The sequence below is a fragment of the Manihot esculenta genome, chromosome 7 (genome assembly GCF_001659605.2).
Source record: "Manihot esculenta cultivar AM560-2 chromosome 7, M.esculenta_v8, whole genome shotgun sequence".
Taxonomy (NCBI): domain Eukaryota; kingdom Viridiplantae; phylum Streptophyta; class Magnoliopsida; order Malpighiales; family Euphorbiaceae; genus Manihot; species Manihot esculenta.
The window spans coordinates 3472915-3489947 of NC_035167.2; the positions used below are offsets into that span (position 1 = coordinate 3472915).

Below are 17033 nucleotides of genomic sequence, written 5' to 3' on the forward strand. Positions count from 1 at the left end.
GGCCAATCTAATTGGAATATTCCACTTGAGGATCTAAAATTTGCCAGCATTATGAATCAAAGCAGGTTTTATTTTGATGTCATATGAAATTGAAGTTGTTTGAAAATGTTTGTATATTAGCCTGCAACCTGAAAGTTAGTTTCCATGTGTTCATTAGAATAATAGATAAAATTGGAGGTGATGGCCTATTCAGTAAATTGAAAAGATTCTTTCTAATAGAATGTGGAATTAAAATTAGTCTTGCAAATAGTTCTATATTAGAAATTAAATTAAGTTTATTTCTCAAAAGAAAACTTTGTATACCTAAAATTATGCATATGAAATTCATATGTCAATAGATGTTTGATGATGTAAGCTATGTATCGTAGGATGTATATGTAAGCTAAATGATAAAATGAATGGCTATGTGTGGATGTGAATCCTATCCATCTCTCTAGCTATTTTGACTTTAAAATCCTCAAAAACTCGAACCACAAGAACCAGATTCTTGATCGCTGTCTTTCTTCCTTTTGCCTTCCCTTGTCCCACAATTATTTTGCATTCACATATATTTCCATACTTTCTTCCTCTAAAATTTGGTGCATCTTTTTAGTCTATTTGAGTTCCATCACTCTTCTATTCTTTTGCTGATATTGAAAAAGTTGTCTGGATTTCTGTACACAAGCATTGAAGCTTCAAGTTGTACACAAAGGAATAAGACTATACATTAATAATTAATTTTTAGGGTAATGATTCAAACCCATACAAGAATTCAATCAATATTTGCAGCAAGCAAATATTACAGTAAAAATTGTTTGGAATAAATGTCAAATTTCTCGGACGAAGACAATTGAGGTTCCTGCAAGACCAACAAGTACACAGATAGATCTCATCTGCAAAAAGATATAAAAAAGGTGATGAGATTTAATTAATATACCTGTGTAATCTCTGTATAAAAAAAGGCTCTGTTAATTAGAGAAGCAATAGGACCACTCAGGCGTAATCCACCAGTTTTAGCTCCACGAATAGCCTGGCGCATGGCGTTAAGCAAGCGGCCATATTTTAAACCAGGTTCATTTTCCACTGCTTGGATAAAGCTGTAAGTAAGGGCACCTGTTGAAGCATTTCCTGACAATGCCTGCATATACTTTCACTTTAATCTTCACTATCACAATCTGATGATTAGGTTTTTGAGCTTTAAATAACATTTTATGTATATTATATTTCATACATTTCACGCCAATGGTTCTCGAGTGAGAGTGAATCATAGACCAAGGCAGACTGTGCCTTAGGACGTTTTCTTAGATCCACTCCCCTAAGTTTAGCATAAAATTGACGAAAATTCAAGTCAAATTCTACTTTATTTACTACAGAAAAAAACTTTAATAATTTTGACGTATTTAAGATCATTGACATTTTTATAATCGCATATATTTTTATTCTGAAATTAATCGATTTTAAATTTAAACATTGAACATTATAGTGATGAATTTAAAATTCGGTGAATATGTTTTTAGTTAAAATTGTTAGGAATTGTATTAATGCGTTTAATAAAATAGATGAAAAATTAAAATTTTAGAAGGAGCGTTTTGCTTTCTTATTAGATTTCCTCAACACAGTTCCTAATTAGGATAGAATGGTACATACAAATTTTAAAAAAGAGAAATAAACAAGTGACTACTCACATTAGTATCCACAGAAGTTTGATTATCATTACAAGCGCTGAAGCAGAGGGCTAGCCCTCCACTTGTGCCTTTGTAAGTATCTGGTGAACATGTTTGATCTTCCCATGTATAGTATCCTTCCCTATTCAACCATTACCATGCAAATGTTAAAAAACTTATTTTATTACCAGTAATGCAGACAGATTTTTAATTACCTGTCCATCTTGCACACAAATGGAAGATCAAGTATAGTTCCACTATAGCAAGCATCAATAATGGCATGAAGCATAGCTCCTTTAGGTAAAGGCCTGACAATGGTGTCATTGATTTCATCATCAATTATCATTCCTTGAGTTTCATAGTCAAGAGGACATAATGTTTGATCAAACCCATCAACCTCATCCATGTCATTGTCAGGAACCTTTGAACCATGTCCAGAGAAGTGAAACACTAATGAGTCTCCTGGTTGACAACCTTGTACAAGCCATCTCATAGCTAATCTCATGTTCTCTTTTGTTGGGATCCTCAGTGGACACATCTCATCTTCTGCAGATTCATGTGAAATCTTTTACACTATGAAAAGTTGGTATATATACCTATTCTTATCTACACTGAATCCACATCGACCTATATAAATCTCACTATCATCTAAGACAACGATAATAAATTCTCAAGTTATAAACTTTAATCGTAGCCATAGATCAATAATAATGGTTTGAGACATGGTGTAGGTAAATATTTTCCCAATTGATCACCATTTTTCTTTTCATGGCATCAGTCAGACATATATTAAGGTATTAGTTGTTTCAGAATTTTATGACAAGAACATGTTAAATCTACCTTAAAAGCAGACATTTACGTACCTGTGAGCATAAGTATGGAGTCATTAGGAAACCCCAATTTCTCAACAAGAAAATATCTCATGCACTTCACATCATTAATGCTTCCTTTCATCTTATAGCTCTTCCCTCTATAGCTCACCCCACAAAGCACTGCTCGCTTTCTTCCATGGACTGAAGGAAGAGGATAGATCACTGGCCTTGGAGGCTGAACGTAACAATTATAACCAGCCGTTCCCACCGCCGCCACCCCGGGATAGCTACTACTGATCGGAACATTCACAGTGCTAGATACCATGTTGATGATTCGGGTAGCTGCCTGGTTTATTGAGTCGCGGACTTGAGTTAAAGGGGCGGCGGAGGATTGAACTCTGGTGATGGCTTGGCACACTGCACATCGAATGGCTTGAGCTTCTGGTGGCACCAGTAGCTGCACACCGCACCAGCTGCATCTCTCTCTTCTGCTTGCCATTTCTAACTGAGCTAGTTTTTGGTTCTGTGTGGTTTCGAAGGTGGAGATGGCGATTTAGAGAAAAGGGTTTTGTAATTGAGCAACAATGATTGAGTGATGACGATGAGGAACTGTTCTTTGTCAAACTTAATGATATATTCGATCTCTTGGAGGAGCTGTAGAGAACCAGATGCTAATCTGTTTCTGCAGCTGCTACGTGTTCTCCTTATTTATATAGTGGAAAACTTACTATTCAATTCCTTTATTATTGAAAAATTTATTAGTTACTCTATTAATTTTAAAAAATATATTAAAATATTTTTAATATTTTAAAAATCTACGTTTTTTTATTAATTTTAGTAATATTGTAAAAAAAATTAAAATATACACTCGATATGAAAAAACTATGTACTTAGTAATTTTTTTATAAAATTAAGAAATTAATTAATAAATTTTTTTAAAATATATGAATTAAATAGTAAAATATTTAACGGTTAAAATAAAAAAAAATAATTAATAAACTTTTTAAAATTTTAAATATTTTTAGTCTATTTTCTAAAATTGAGAGATTAATTAATGAATTTTTTATAATACGCGATTAAATAATAATTTTTTTAAAATTTTTTTAGTGGGAGACAGAGATTCTTTATATCTAAGTGTTTGGTTCCATTGAATAAGGTAGGATTTTACTGAGAAAGATCTGGGCGTGGGATTTCAATAGAAGGGTTGAATTAATTGATGTTGATTTGAACTGAGATACCAATCAATTAACGAAGGGAAATATAAAGATTTAACCAGTGGTTTTGCATTGTTAAATTCTCAAAAACAAGTCTAATCATAGATTCTTTATACCATTATGAGTCTCAATTGCCTACTTGTAGCTTGTATTACACGTAAACTTGATTTCAATTATTTGTTTTTGATTTTTATTAAATAGTTTGCTTTTGCATTAGAGGAATTCTATTTCTTACCAACAAACGCAATTTGGGAATTAATTTGATAGTTTGATTTGTTTTTTTTAATTAATAAGTTAAATTCGAATTTAATTTCAGAAAAAGTTAAATTTTTAAATACAAAAATTAAAATGCTTGAAAACTTAATTTGATTTAAGTCATTTCGGAGAAAGAAGGTTAGCTGTAAGAGAATGATTTGAAATTCTTGCAGACTAAAACTATATAGTGCTAGATACTATATATATTTTTCAAAGAACAAAACTTTTTTTAATAAGTTAATTTATTTGGGACTATGCGGATTTATTTTTTTCTGTTCAAAAATCAGCCATTTATCTTTGTGATTTTATGTCGAGAATTTTTTTGTAAATGAAAAGATGTCAAACGAGTTTCTTACTTCTCAAACAGATCCCCTACATTTATATATAAATGCTGATTTATAAAAAATACACAATAAAAACGCTTCAAAGTATTAATCCTTATTATTTAAGGGAAAGTATAAAAAATTATTCTATAATTTTTTAGATTTTTCATATGTAATTTAATTTATATTAAAATAATATCTGTGATATTATATTATTAATAAAAGTAATAATTTTTAGATATCGTCAAAAATATTAATATAAAAATTATATAAACGAAATACTGATTTAATATAAATTAAATCATAATTTTTAAAGTAAAAATGAGAAAAGTTACTGTATATTTTTTCTATACTTATTTTTTTAATTAATAATTATATTTTAATTACCACAATCCTGTTATTTTTTAACAGTATCAGAAATTGCTAATATTTACTAACGGCAAGATATTATAAATATGATTTGATAAAAATTAAATTATAGATATTAAAAATTCATAATAAATTCATTAAAGTCTACAAATGTCACTCAATCTAATTTATAAAATGAAAAATTAAATAGCCTAAAACCACAAGAATTTAAGATGAAAAATTAAATTTTATCATTACAATATACTAGAATTTTGAATTGAAAGGTATAAAAGTGAAAGAATTGGCTAGGGATAAAATTCTAGAAAGTATGAAGATTGAACTTAACAACTGACTGTAGTTAACACTTAATTTTTGAGCAAAATTATTGTTTAATCTTTATAATATAGAGAAATTCATTAATTAATTTTTCAATTTTGAAAAGAATATTAAAACGTTTCTTAAATTTTAAAAAAAACTATTAATTAATTTTAACGGTTAAATATTATGGAGAAGTCTAAAATATCCTAATATAAAATTATTAATTAGTATATATTTTTATAAAACTAATTAAGTAATCAACTAATAAATTTTTTTAAATTATAAGACTAAATAATAAAAATTTTAATAGTTAAAACTAATCAAAAAGTTAATGAATAAATTTTTTATATTTAATATATATTTTTTTAAATTGAAAAAAATCAACTAATAAAATTTTCAATTATCACATAGACTAATTAAGTTTTCTTGTCCGAGAATCCTAATGTAATCAGCACGTGGCAAGGATTCTTGGTAAGCATTACAAGAAAGGAGAAGAAAGATCATGTGAGTTGGCATTCCTCATTACATCTGGACTTGAAGAGCAAAAGCCTTCCCAAGGTAACAGCATGTCTAAAGGTCTCAAAGGAGAACAAATTAAGAACAGCAGATTGCAAACTTAGTCAAAAATCCAGCCACAAAGTCAGATTCCTTACTAGAAGCCGACCTTGCTTGGCCAAGTTCGTAACCAGAATTATTGGTCTATCTAAGAATATAGAGGACAACAATGTTCATTACCATTACTTTTAATACTAAAAGGTGAGCACAAAAAAAAATCCTTGTCTTAACGTTTAAACAAAAATATTTTTTTTAATTCAGAAAAATTTTATTTAAAAACTCAAGAGATATTAGCATCATAGATTTAAACTAAACCCGAACATTAAAACCAATATATCTAACTTAAAAACTATACTAAAAAAATCTCGATAATAAAAATATATATAAAAAATCACTTTTCTAAATAAAGTGATAAAAAACAATGAAATATAAACCAACAAAAAGAACGATAAAAATCCATAAGAAAATAAAACGATCATAATTTTGAATAATCAACCAAAAATTTATCAGTAAATCGATCGATCCCAAAGAAGTAGAAAACCAAAGACCATGTCATTGTTTCTTCATGCCAGAGCAAAAAAAAAGAATCATAGAAAATCAAAATACAACTCACACTTTATGCCCACACTGCTAAAAATTCTAGGACTTTCAGATTTCACTCACTTTCTTACCATACTTTTCCCCATTTTTTGCTACATCTCTACTTCTGTCTCGTCCACTCCCCTTTGTCCTCTATTTTCTAGGATTATAAATTTCACTCTTAATTAGGGGTGTGCATCGGTCGGTTCGGTTCGGTATCGAATCGAATCGGTTAAAACCGATTTAACCGAATTTATTTAAATTGCAGACCGAACCGAACCGAATAAGATAGAAAATCGAACCGAATTAGTTCGGTTCGGTTCGGTTTGAAATCAGTTTTTGAGCTTTTCTCTAATTAAACTACACCATAATTATAATTTACCACATTATAAGCGGAGATGTGAGCCGCGAGTGACGACCGTCAGGGAGAAATGCGAGCCGCGAGCGATAGTCGTCAGGGAGAGATGCGAGCCGTGAGTGACGGCCGTGAGAGAGAGACTCGAGACGCGAGGGATAGAAAGAAGACTAGGGGACTGAGGACAACCAAGTTGCTGACGGTGCGAAGAGCCGACGGACTGGAGAGCGACGGGCGACGATTGCGTGGAGAGCTACGGCCGACGATTGCGTGGAGAGCGACGGCCGACGCCGACAATTGCGTGGAGAGCGACGGCCGACGCCAACGATTGTGTGGAGAGAGAGACTAGAGAGCGACACTGAGGTGAGGATGAGTTGGAGTTGCTAAGTCGTGCATCCGCAACGTAGTGAAGAGCGACGACCCGAGTTAGCCGGGATGGTTAATCAGTCGACGCCGGAAGGAGAGTGGAGGTGGACCAGCCGGAAGTGGTGGAGCTCAGTACTCAGAGAAGAGGCACAAGCATTGTGTGTGAACTGTGACGTGAGGCGGCGTGGAATGGAGACTAGCGTGTGAATTCTACTCAGTGACATGGCTTTTAGATTTAGGGCAAATAAGAGTACATTTCAAAACGACGTAGTATAAGTGATTTCGATTCGGTTCGGTCTAATCGAAATTTTTGAATCTAAAATCGAACCGAACCGAAATCATCGATTTTTTAAAAAATTAAAACCGAACCGAATAAAAAATAAAACCGAACCAAATTTTTAAAATTAATCGGTTCGGTCGGTTATTTCGGTTTAAACCGAATTTTGCTCAGCCCTATTCTTAATAACTTCTATAAATCAATTAAGTTAGCCTTGGAGCTATTTGAGAATAGATTTGATATTTTTTATTAATTTTTTAATTGATAAATCAAAACTAAAGCTTATAATTTAATAAACGAACTAAATTTAAATTTATTAATATTTGATTCATTAAATTTTACGAGCTTTTTTTTAGTAAATTCGTGAATTAACTCATGAATACGATCTTTTAATTAATTCATTTAATTTTAAGCAAATTATCTTAACATACCCATAAAAAAAATTAATTATCTTTGACTAAAATTAAGGTTGTAAATAAATTAAATTATTTAAAAACTATTTGAGATTAAACTCAATAGAAATTTAATTTGAATAGAATAGTTTTTTAAATTTATTAAATTTATGCTTATTAATATTTCGATTTAGTTCGAAAAGGGTCAGATTCAAAAAAAGATTTAAATTAAAATTTTTTAGTTCTAATAATTACTTATATAATGCTATTGTTATAATATGCTTTGGAAAATAAAATTTAAATGGTATTGTTATATAATGCTTCGAAATTAGAGAACTAATGGTCTTATTTTAATTCATTGTAGTATAGATTTATATAGAAAAAATATAATAAAAAATCGAAATTGAATATAAATTTTAATCATTATATTTACTAAATTAAATATAAATAAAATTATAAATAATCTGATTTTTAATTTAAAATTTAAATCTTATTCTATTTTTAGATATTAATTTATTTCTTAAAATTATTAGGCATATTTTACATATGAGTTACATCTAAATGATCATTGAAAAGTTAAATAAAGTCATTACTTATATGTGAGCTATCCTTTCACTATTAGTATATTTCAGGCTTTATATAGCAATATGATAGTAATAAAATTTTTATCTTAATAGATAACAGTTTGATAACAATTTAAAATTATTGTAAAGAAAATTTTATTTTACCATATATAATAAAATATTTTAATAAATGATTTATTTTATAATTAATAAGATTATAAATTTAATTGTAATTTTTATTTGTTGTGAAAAGTAAGTAAATTATTGTCATATATTAAGTAGTGATTTTCAAACTGTTACTATTGATTTGTAACTACAATTTAAGTATATAATGTAGCAATTTATAACTATTGTCTTAAATTCATACTGTTTCATTATTAAGAACAAATGTTGTTGTCTTTCTTCTAGCTATAATTTTTTCATCCCCTAGCAAGATAAAGATGGTTCTAAAGAAGGAAGTCGCATCTTGGACAGGGATGGTGAAATGCAGAAGCACCCAACAGTTTTGTGAAAAGATCTGCAATTTGATTTTTTGAGGAGACATGCATGGTGGAGATGAATCTTTTTGCAAGCTGAATACGAACAACGTGGTGGTGATCGATATCCAAATGCTTAGTTCTTTTACGGAAGACAGAGTTGGCAGCAATATGTTGGGCTACTTTGTTGTGAAGTAGAATGCGTAGTTGAGGTTTGATTTGAAATTCTTGCAATAGATATATTATCCATTGGAGTTCGCATACTGTAGAAGCCATGCTTCTACATTTAGCCTCCGTAGAAGACCTACTAACAGTGATCTGCTTCTTTGTTTTTCAGGAAATAAGAGAGGGTCAGAGGAAAATGCAAAATCTGGTCAAAGACTTTCGTGATGTAGGACATACAGCCCAGTTAAAGTCATAGAAAGCTGAAATTTTGAAATCATTCTTGGTGGGGAAGGACAAGCCATCAAAGCTGCATCAAGATGTGATTTTTTGGGTTGTTGCATATACTAACTTAACTGTTGCGTTGAATATGTAATGTCCGGTCTTGTGAGGCTTAGGTACAACAAGTGGCCTATTAGTCTTCTATACTGTTTTGGGTCATTAAGTAGTTCCCCTTCATTTTTATCTAACTTTAGTCCTTTTGGAAAGGAAAAAAAGCTAAATTTTGCATCTTGTAAGCCTGTATCGGTAACGATGTCATTCACATATTTTTGTTACGTCGGAACATGCCTTCAGTTGAGCGAACTATCTCAAGACCAAGGAAATACTGCACATGTTTGAGATCTTTGATTGTGAATGCTTTATGTAGCTAAGCTTTGACTTTCAGAATTTATTCTCTGTCTTTACCTACGTATGCTAGTAATGAATTGTACTTAGTTCTTCGACATTAATTGATCCATCAACATTATACTTAGTTCTAAAAATTTATTTTGAAGCAATAGCTTTTTTTTCTTTAGGTAGTCTGATTAGTACCCATGTATTATTTGTTTCTAAGACTCTAATCCAGTTACTATCCTTTCTTGCTTCCTTGTAAGACTTAGATATATTTATGATTGAAGGTAGAGAGATGAGTAAAAAAATTATATGAAGGAATGTGTGGCTGCATATGTGTAGGACCTAGAGCTTCGTCTGTTTTTGATATTTGTGAAACATAATCTTCTAACCATTGTGGTCTTAATATATGTCTTGTGCTTCTCCTTATTAGAGGAGGTGAGGTTACAATGGGTGGTGAAGTAGTAACTGAGGATTCTGAAATGGGTGAGGGAATTTCAGTCTCTGAATTTGTGGGCATATTTATGCTTGGTTGTGTGTTTTCAAAGGAATAAAAAATGATGTTGGGTATGGGTGTTGTGAGTTAGTTATTTGACGTTTGTGCATAAGAGAAAATATTTTCATAAAAGACAATATCTCTAGAAATAAAGATTCTTTTATTTTTTACATCATATAACTTGTATACTTTAAAACTTTGTACAAAATCAAGAAAAATACATTTAGAAGCTCTTTTTTCAAATTTATTTTTGTGTGGTTGTGTATTAGTTGCAATACAGACATCCAAAAATTTTTATTTGAGAACAATTTGGTTTTTAATTGTATAAAACCTCATAAGATGTTTTTCAATTCAAAATTGAATTAGACAGAATATTAATAATTAGGCCTGTATAATCGGTCAGTTCGGTTCCAAAGCAAACTGAATCAAAAAAATTAAAAATCGAATTTTAAAAATATTAGAAACCGAACCAAATTGATTATTAAGATATAACAAAATCGAACCAAACCGATAAAAATCAATTCGATTATATAAAATTAAAATTTATAAATTTAACACGTTTGGACTTAAACTTCTGATTGAGTTGGATAAGGGAGAGGAAGAAAGAGGTTGGGTTTGGCCCGCTGGTTGGCTGGGTAAGGGTTAGTATAATAATATATAGTAAAATCGATTAATTTAGTTAATCGGTTATTTAACACATTTAACCGAATCAAACTGAATATTTCAATTAATTGAACTGCTAAACTGAAATCGATCGATTCGGTTTCTCGATTTGAACCAAGATATGTTCTCTTCTGTTAATAATGTGAGTTGCTAGCAAAATTGATTCACTCCAAAATATTATTGGTAAATTTAATTGAAACATGAGATCTTGTTATTTGAATGTTGCAGACAAAACGTATTATTGCGAGTTCAAAAGGATTTAGGAGCTTTTTCAGCAATAAAGTGTTTGAGAAAAGCAAGAAAGGAGGTTTCGAGTTTAGAGACGAGATTGGGGTTGGGAGGGGGACTGGATTTGGGTTTGGGAGGAAGAAAGGGAGAAGAGGAAGAAGAGGAGAGAGGTAGCGAGGAAGGAGAGTGTGAGGAGGAGAATTAGGGATCTGGATCTTGATGATGGCATTATGTGCAATTTGCTTGGTTTTTTTATGATTGTTTATGGTTATGAAAATCGAAGCAAGTGCTAGAGAGTTGTTTCAGTGTCTTTGGAGAAGAAGCTAATGGCTGAAATTAGGGCAAACATTGATATAAAATCAGATAGAACTATTACCAATATGCATGTAAGAAATTTTCTTATTTAATCTAATTTTCTTATTTTTTTTATTATTTTTCTTCAGCTATATTACTGGTATGTATGACTGTCGCAAAATATATGGAGCACAAAACAGATCTCCAATACATTTACAGAGACTACCTCATTTTATTTCATATTGTCAATTCTCCAAGAGCAGATCTTCTGGCTTGTATTATTACAAAACGAATTTCTTCTGATAAACATCGAAGGGCTTGGAAGCAGAAAGTTGAGGCTTCTGCACACATTTTAAAATACAATAATCAACATAAATCAACGAGAATATCATAATTTTTTTTTCAAATAGGCTTATAAATTTCATAAAATTATATCGAATTACTTGATTTTTTCTTTTAATTTTACATTCATGAAGCTAGATATGTTGGAATCAAAATATGTCAAATGGGTTTGTAAAATTTCGCAAATGAGTTTTTTTATGGATTAAATAATAAATTTTTAAAAAAAGTAGCTTTTTTTTCTATGAATAGGGAACTAATTTTGAAAATAACGTTTATAGAGGTAGGTGATTACCTGTAATAACCTGTCATGGAAAAGAGTTCTGAAGAATCTAGTAGCAAAGCAGCCTTGTTGATCAGCTTCTTCAATGGACCTATAGATTCTGTCAAGTAGTTCTCTATATGTTATTTCTTGGCCTTTGTTCACATGGCTTGTGAGAGTATGGGTCAGTGCTCCACTCATTTTCATGTCAGCCTTACTGAAAGCCTGCCATTATTTCATCTCACTTTAAGAATGCACTACTTCACCCAAAAAAAAAAATCAAATAATTCAAATAATTTTCTTACATCAGTATCAGCAGCCATTTGATCATCTCGACAAGCAGTGATTGTAATAGCTAATCCACCACTTGTGTCTTTTTTAGCACCAGAGGGTGGGCTGTTGTCAATCCATGTGTTCCTGTATCATGCCTCAAATTTATATAAATATATATAAAAAAATAGACAATAATTTTAAGTGAAAAAATGAAAAGACACTTACGTATCTCTGTTGTAGACATAAGATAGATCAAGAACAGTTCCACTATGACAAGCATCAACGATTCCATGGAGTGTGACCCCTTTAGGAAGTGGCCGAACAATGGTGTTGTAAATTTCATTATCAAATATCATTCCTTTCTCTATATAATCAACCGGGCAAATAGTTTCATCGAACCCATCTCGCTCATCGCCCTCGAAATCCGGCTGTCGTAACCCATGTCCGGAGAAGAAGAACACCAACGAGTCGCCGGCGTGGCAGTCGTCCATGAGCCATTTCATGCCGTTTTGAATATTCTCTTTTGTTGGTTTCAATTCTTTATCCGCCTCATATTCTTTGAAAACAACTAATCTTTAAAACCCTAAATCATTATGAAAAAAACAAAAAGAAGAGAAAATCTCGTAAAGATCATTTGCATGTACCTGTGAGAATGAGAAGGTTCTCTGGCTTAAATCCAAAGGTATCAATCAACCAAGCTTTCATCAACGTTACATCATTGATAGTACCCTTGAGCTCATATTTGGTGCCTTTGTAAGTAACGGCGATGAGCAGCGCACGTTTCCTTGGCCTTGGCTCCGCCGCCAACTTGGAAGAAACTGCCAAAGGGGAGGGTTTAGTGTTGAGAGATTCCTTGTTGTTCTCAGGCTTGATAAGCTTGAAAGCATCCTTAATCTTGTGAAAAAAATTTCCTTTTGCTTGAGTGTTACTCTGTAGAGGTCTTTTATCAAATGTAGCAGACATCTTCAGTTTCACGAAATCTGATGAACGACAAAGGCTATGGTAATGGGAAGAGACAAGATAGGGTATATATATTGTGTAGGCAATTTATAAACTTTATCCTTTTTCTTATGCATTAAGTTTTATTGAGTTGTTTATATTCTAGTTCACTTTAGAATACTCCAACAACTTGTGTCTGTCTGTCTCTTTTTGTATATATATAAATTGGATCTATGGGCTCAAAAGAAACAATTTTACAAGTTTTTATATTTATACTCTAAATTTTTAATTTTTAAATTTATTGTAATTGTATATTTTTCAAATTAATTTTTATTATATATAATTATTTTTACCATATAAATAACTTGATTAATTTAGTTAAATTTCTAATTATTTAAAATTTTCAATTAAAATTAAAATTTTTATTTAAATATGAGAGAATTAAGTATTTTAATTATATAATTCAGTAAGAGTTTACAATTTTAATTAAAATTTAATTTTAGTAAATTTAAAAATGATAAAAATTTGTGTAAGTTAATTTATGATAAAAATAATGACATATAATATATCATTTAAATCTAATTAAAATTAATTTAAAAATTTGCTATAATTATAATAAATTTAAAAGTGAAGACTTTTTTATTCAGAATTAAAAATTTAGACTATTGTTTAAACCTAATAATTAAATATTTTTCATTCAAATCACATTTATATATACTAGTAATATAAATATACGGAATTTATATGAATTCAAATTATGATTTTAAACTATGAGCACTTATAAACTTAGTTTAGATATGCTTTTTTTTCACCTAAATTATCAAACAAGTTTCATTTTAATATCAATTTACCCCAAAATAAAAAATTTTAAATTAAATTTCTTGATTTCTTTCTTTACTGAAATTTTTTATTTAATAAAAAAATTCTGAAATTAATTTTTTTAAAAAATTCGCTCTAAATTGAGCTTGAATTAACATATATTTTTAGGCTGATTTAAACAAAAAGTTGCTCTGAAAAATAAGCTTAATTGAACTTCTCCAATGGGTAAAATTGAACACAAAAACGATTTTAGGTAATAAAACCTAAATTGTGAAACAGGAAAAAATGAAAAAAAAAGCAAAAGCCAAATCCTGCAATTTTTATGGTACAAGAAAGGAAATTGCTAGATGCTGAGCTAGCTATGGCCTATGGGCGCCCATAGCTTTTTCCTCGGGGAACATTTTTGAGATTCCTTTTACCAGGTGACTGAAGCTCCTGCTCATCAACCATGGAAGCCAGAGATATTTCCTTATAGGGAAGTCACTGAGGTTTGAAATATCTCGAAAAGTATTTAATTTTATTTGATAAATGTTGAAATGAATGATTCGATACTTTTTTTTTTTAAATAAAATCAAATATTTTATTTTTATAAATAAAATAAATAATTGCAGAATCGCTTTACCGTTTAGTAAATTAATTCGATGCATAAAACTATTCTTTATTATTTATTAGTTATTTTATTAATTATGATATCAAAATATATGATTCCAATTCTATATTCAAATAAATATGCATATATTAAAGTAAACGTATGATCTTTTTAATTTTCAATTGAAAATCTTAAATTAATAATAGTATAATATTAAATTAACTTTTTTAAAACAGTATTAATTTCTACTATACACTAATTTTTTTTTTAAAAAAAATTGTTACTGTTGACGAATGAATTCCAACTGAAAATTCAAAATCTTTTTGTAAACCAATCGTGAACCAACAATATAGATTATTCCTAAGAACTTTTGATGCTGGCCAAAAAGCTAGCTGATAAGAATATTGTACAGAGAAAATATTTATCTAAAGCAAGTGTGTAAACCTGAAAAACAATAGTTATAATGGAATCCATGTAATTATATTACAGGTTCATCATGAATCGGATATTGTCAAAAACTGTATCAAAATTTATAAGAAAATTCTTACATGTAACTATATGCATATAAACTTAGAACAACGAATAAATTAGACAAAATCATACTACGTCTGTAATTAATTATATTTTATTGCCGGATGCACATGTTTTTAAAAATTTTTAAAATTATATATCTGTAATTTATTATTTAAATTGAGTCTATATGAAATTAAAATATAAATATATAAAATTTAATGAATTTTACAATAAACGCATCTTATTTAGCAAATTTTAATATTTTCTAAAAATTGTAATATCAAAACTAAAAAGAAAAAATTTTTTTTTCTAACAATATCCATAAATGTACCCCTCAATGCATCTTCTTTTCTCGATTTCAGATTGCTTTTTTTTTTTCGATAAAAAAAGTTGTGATATCAAAACTTTGAAAGGTCTGTAATGGAATCATATTTCTTAGATTTTGGTTTCTTTGATTATAGTTCACGTCTCTCTTTTGTTATGATGGATATCTTTATTCTTCCACCTTATAAAGAAGGGAGAAGAATTGGATGCACTTCTCTTTATTTGGTGCATTCTTTTCTTTGATTCCAAATTTTCCAGTAACTACTGCTTTTACTAGGATTCCTGTGTGATTCTAGTTTCAGTTCGGTTTTTTATTATTTTTTATTTCGATATAATTTAGGTTAAGGCTAAAATTTGAGTCTAAGTTTTTCAAAATAATTTTATGAGTCTTTTTATAAACGTCATATCTAAATGATCATTTAAATTTTAAAGTTAATTATTAATACATATTATATTATATAATACGTCTTAAAACTATCTTTTAAATTATATAATCTTAAATTATAAGGTGCATATCTAATAAAGGAATGAACTTATTATGAAATATAATAGTAAATTTATAATTGAAAATGATAAAATAATTTCATATTCCTTTCCTATGTTTTTTTCATTTATTCTTTCTTTTTAGGAGGAAGTCATTGTTTTTCTCTATTTTTCTTCTTAAAAAAATCCTTTTCACAGTTTGTAAGTGGCTTCTCCTGCTCCTTCCGGATACTGAATATGAGTTTTCCTTGTCATTATCAAATGGTCAGTATATATCTTTCTTTTATTTTTATTTTTTTAATTTTAATTGGTTTTATTTCGATGGTAGGAGGTGTTTCATTAAAAATGAGTTTTTAAGCTACTATTTGATTTTTAGAGGGGTGTTAGTTGGGTCAGTATTCGGTCGGTTCGGTTTAAAATCGAATCGAACCGAATAAACCGAAAACTAAAATTTTTAGTCAAAAACCGAACCGAACCGGTCTGATTCGGTTCGATTTGGTTCAGTTTAATCGGTTTCGATTTTTAATAAATTTTTTATTTTTTACCCTTTATTTTTAGTATTTTAAAATTTAATTAAAATATTTTAATCTTAATATGATTTAATTTCTCTATATTATCGAAAATAACATATTATTATTACTAAGCGGTTCGGTTTGATTTTTTCGATTTTTTCTGATCAAAACTGAATCAAACCGAAATAACTGAAATTTCTGAAATTAAAAATCGAACCGAAGCGAATTGAATAAAAAACCGAATCAAAATTTTAAATTAATTCGGTTCGATCAATTTTTTCGGTTTAAACCGAATACTGCTCACCCCTAAATGCTAGACTAGAGGGAGGGCTATGTTTTAGAGGTTAATACCTATTGGGGTCAATACTAGGCTTTTAGACTATCAAGATGATTTTGAACATCTGCGGGTGAAAGGAGCTCTAGGACGCCTCTTAAGGTTTGTTGTTAATTGGTATTTTTTTTTTCTTAGTTGGTGTTCATCTGAATTCTTTTTGCTTAGACTCACATATGACTTTTTAGATTTGATCACTCTGTATTCTTAACTCTGATCGCACTTGGACTTTTTGTTTTTCAGTATATATTTTACTTTTTCAAATTCTGTTGATGAGATTTATTTTTTATTGATGGTGGGTTTTTCTTTTGATTGATTTGATGTTGTAATTATGCTTTCTGGTGCTTGCATGTGTGTCTTCTGATTGGTTTTATGATATGGAGTGGTTCTCTCTATGGGAGCTTCCAAAGGACAGCATCCTATTGATTCCTAATGGCCAGCAGTATCAAGGTGATGGAGAAGCATGTTTTTCTAGTTTAATTAGGGTTTTTGGTTTATATATATGTTTTTCTTGCATTTGGGAGATTTTTTTTTTATTTTTTTAATCTTGTTTTTTTATAAAATTGTTTTAAGCATGTATAGTTACTGTTTGGGCCTAACCCAGTTCTGTTGAATGATTAATTTTTTATTATATTTTAGAGTTTATTCAGTAATATCTTAAAAATGAATAGTAAATTATTTTATTAATACTGTTAAAATAATAGTTTCACAATTATTT

At 29.5% G+C, this 17033-nt stretch overlaps 2 protein-coding genes across 3 annotated transcripts; both read right to left on the reverse strand.

The window, feature by feature from the left end:
• On the reverse strand, positions 1 to 3132 carry LOC110619723 (metacaspase-3). The gene is made up of 5 exons (XM_021763274.2): positions 2507 to 3132; positions 1859 to 2189; positions 1665 to 1785; positions 917 to 1117; positions 1 to 838 (listed from the first exon to the last, which is right to left on the reverse strand). The coding sequence occupies exons 1-5, from the start codon at positions 2952 to 2954 to the stop codon at positions 779 to 781; spliced, it is 1161 nt and encodes a 386-aa protein (XP_021618966.1). The 5' UTR covers positions 2955 to 3132; the 3' UTR covers positions 1 to 778.
• A 7886-nt stretch (positions 3133 to 11018) lies between these two features.
• LOC110618734 (metacaspase-1) lies at positions 11019 to 12832 on the reverse strand. 2 transcript variants are annotated; one of them, XM_021761969.2, is made up of 5 exons: positions 12450 to 12832; positions 12031 to 12373; positions 11838 to 11949; positions 11566 to 11757; positions 11019 to 11272 (listed from the first exon to the last, which is right to left on the reverse strand). In XM_021761969.2, the coding sequence occupies exons 1-5, from the start codon at positions 12766 to 12768 to the stop codon at positions 11213 to 11215; spliced, it is 1026 nt and encodes a 341-aa protein (XP_021617661.1). In that variant the 5' UTR covers positions 12769 to 12832; the 3' UTR covers positions 11019 to 11212. The 2 variants fall into 2 exon arrangements, with proteins under 2 accessions (XP_021617661.1, XP_021617662.1); XM_021761970.2 differs by having other exon boundaries at positions 12031 to 12361; positions 12450 to 12826.
• Between the last annotated feature and the right edge of the window lie 4201 nt (positions 12833 to 17033).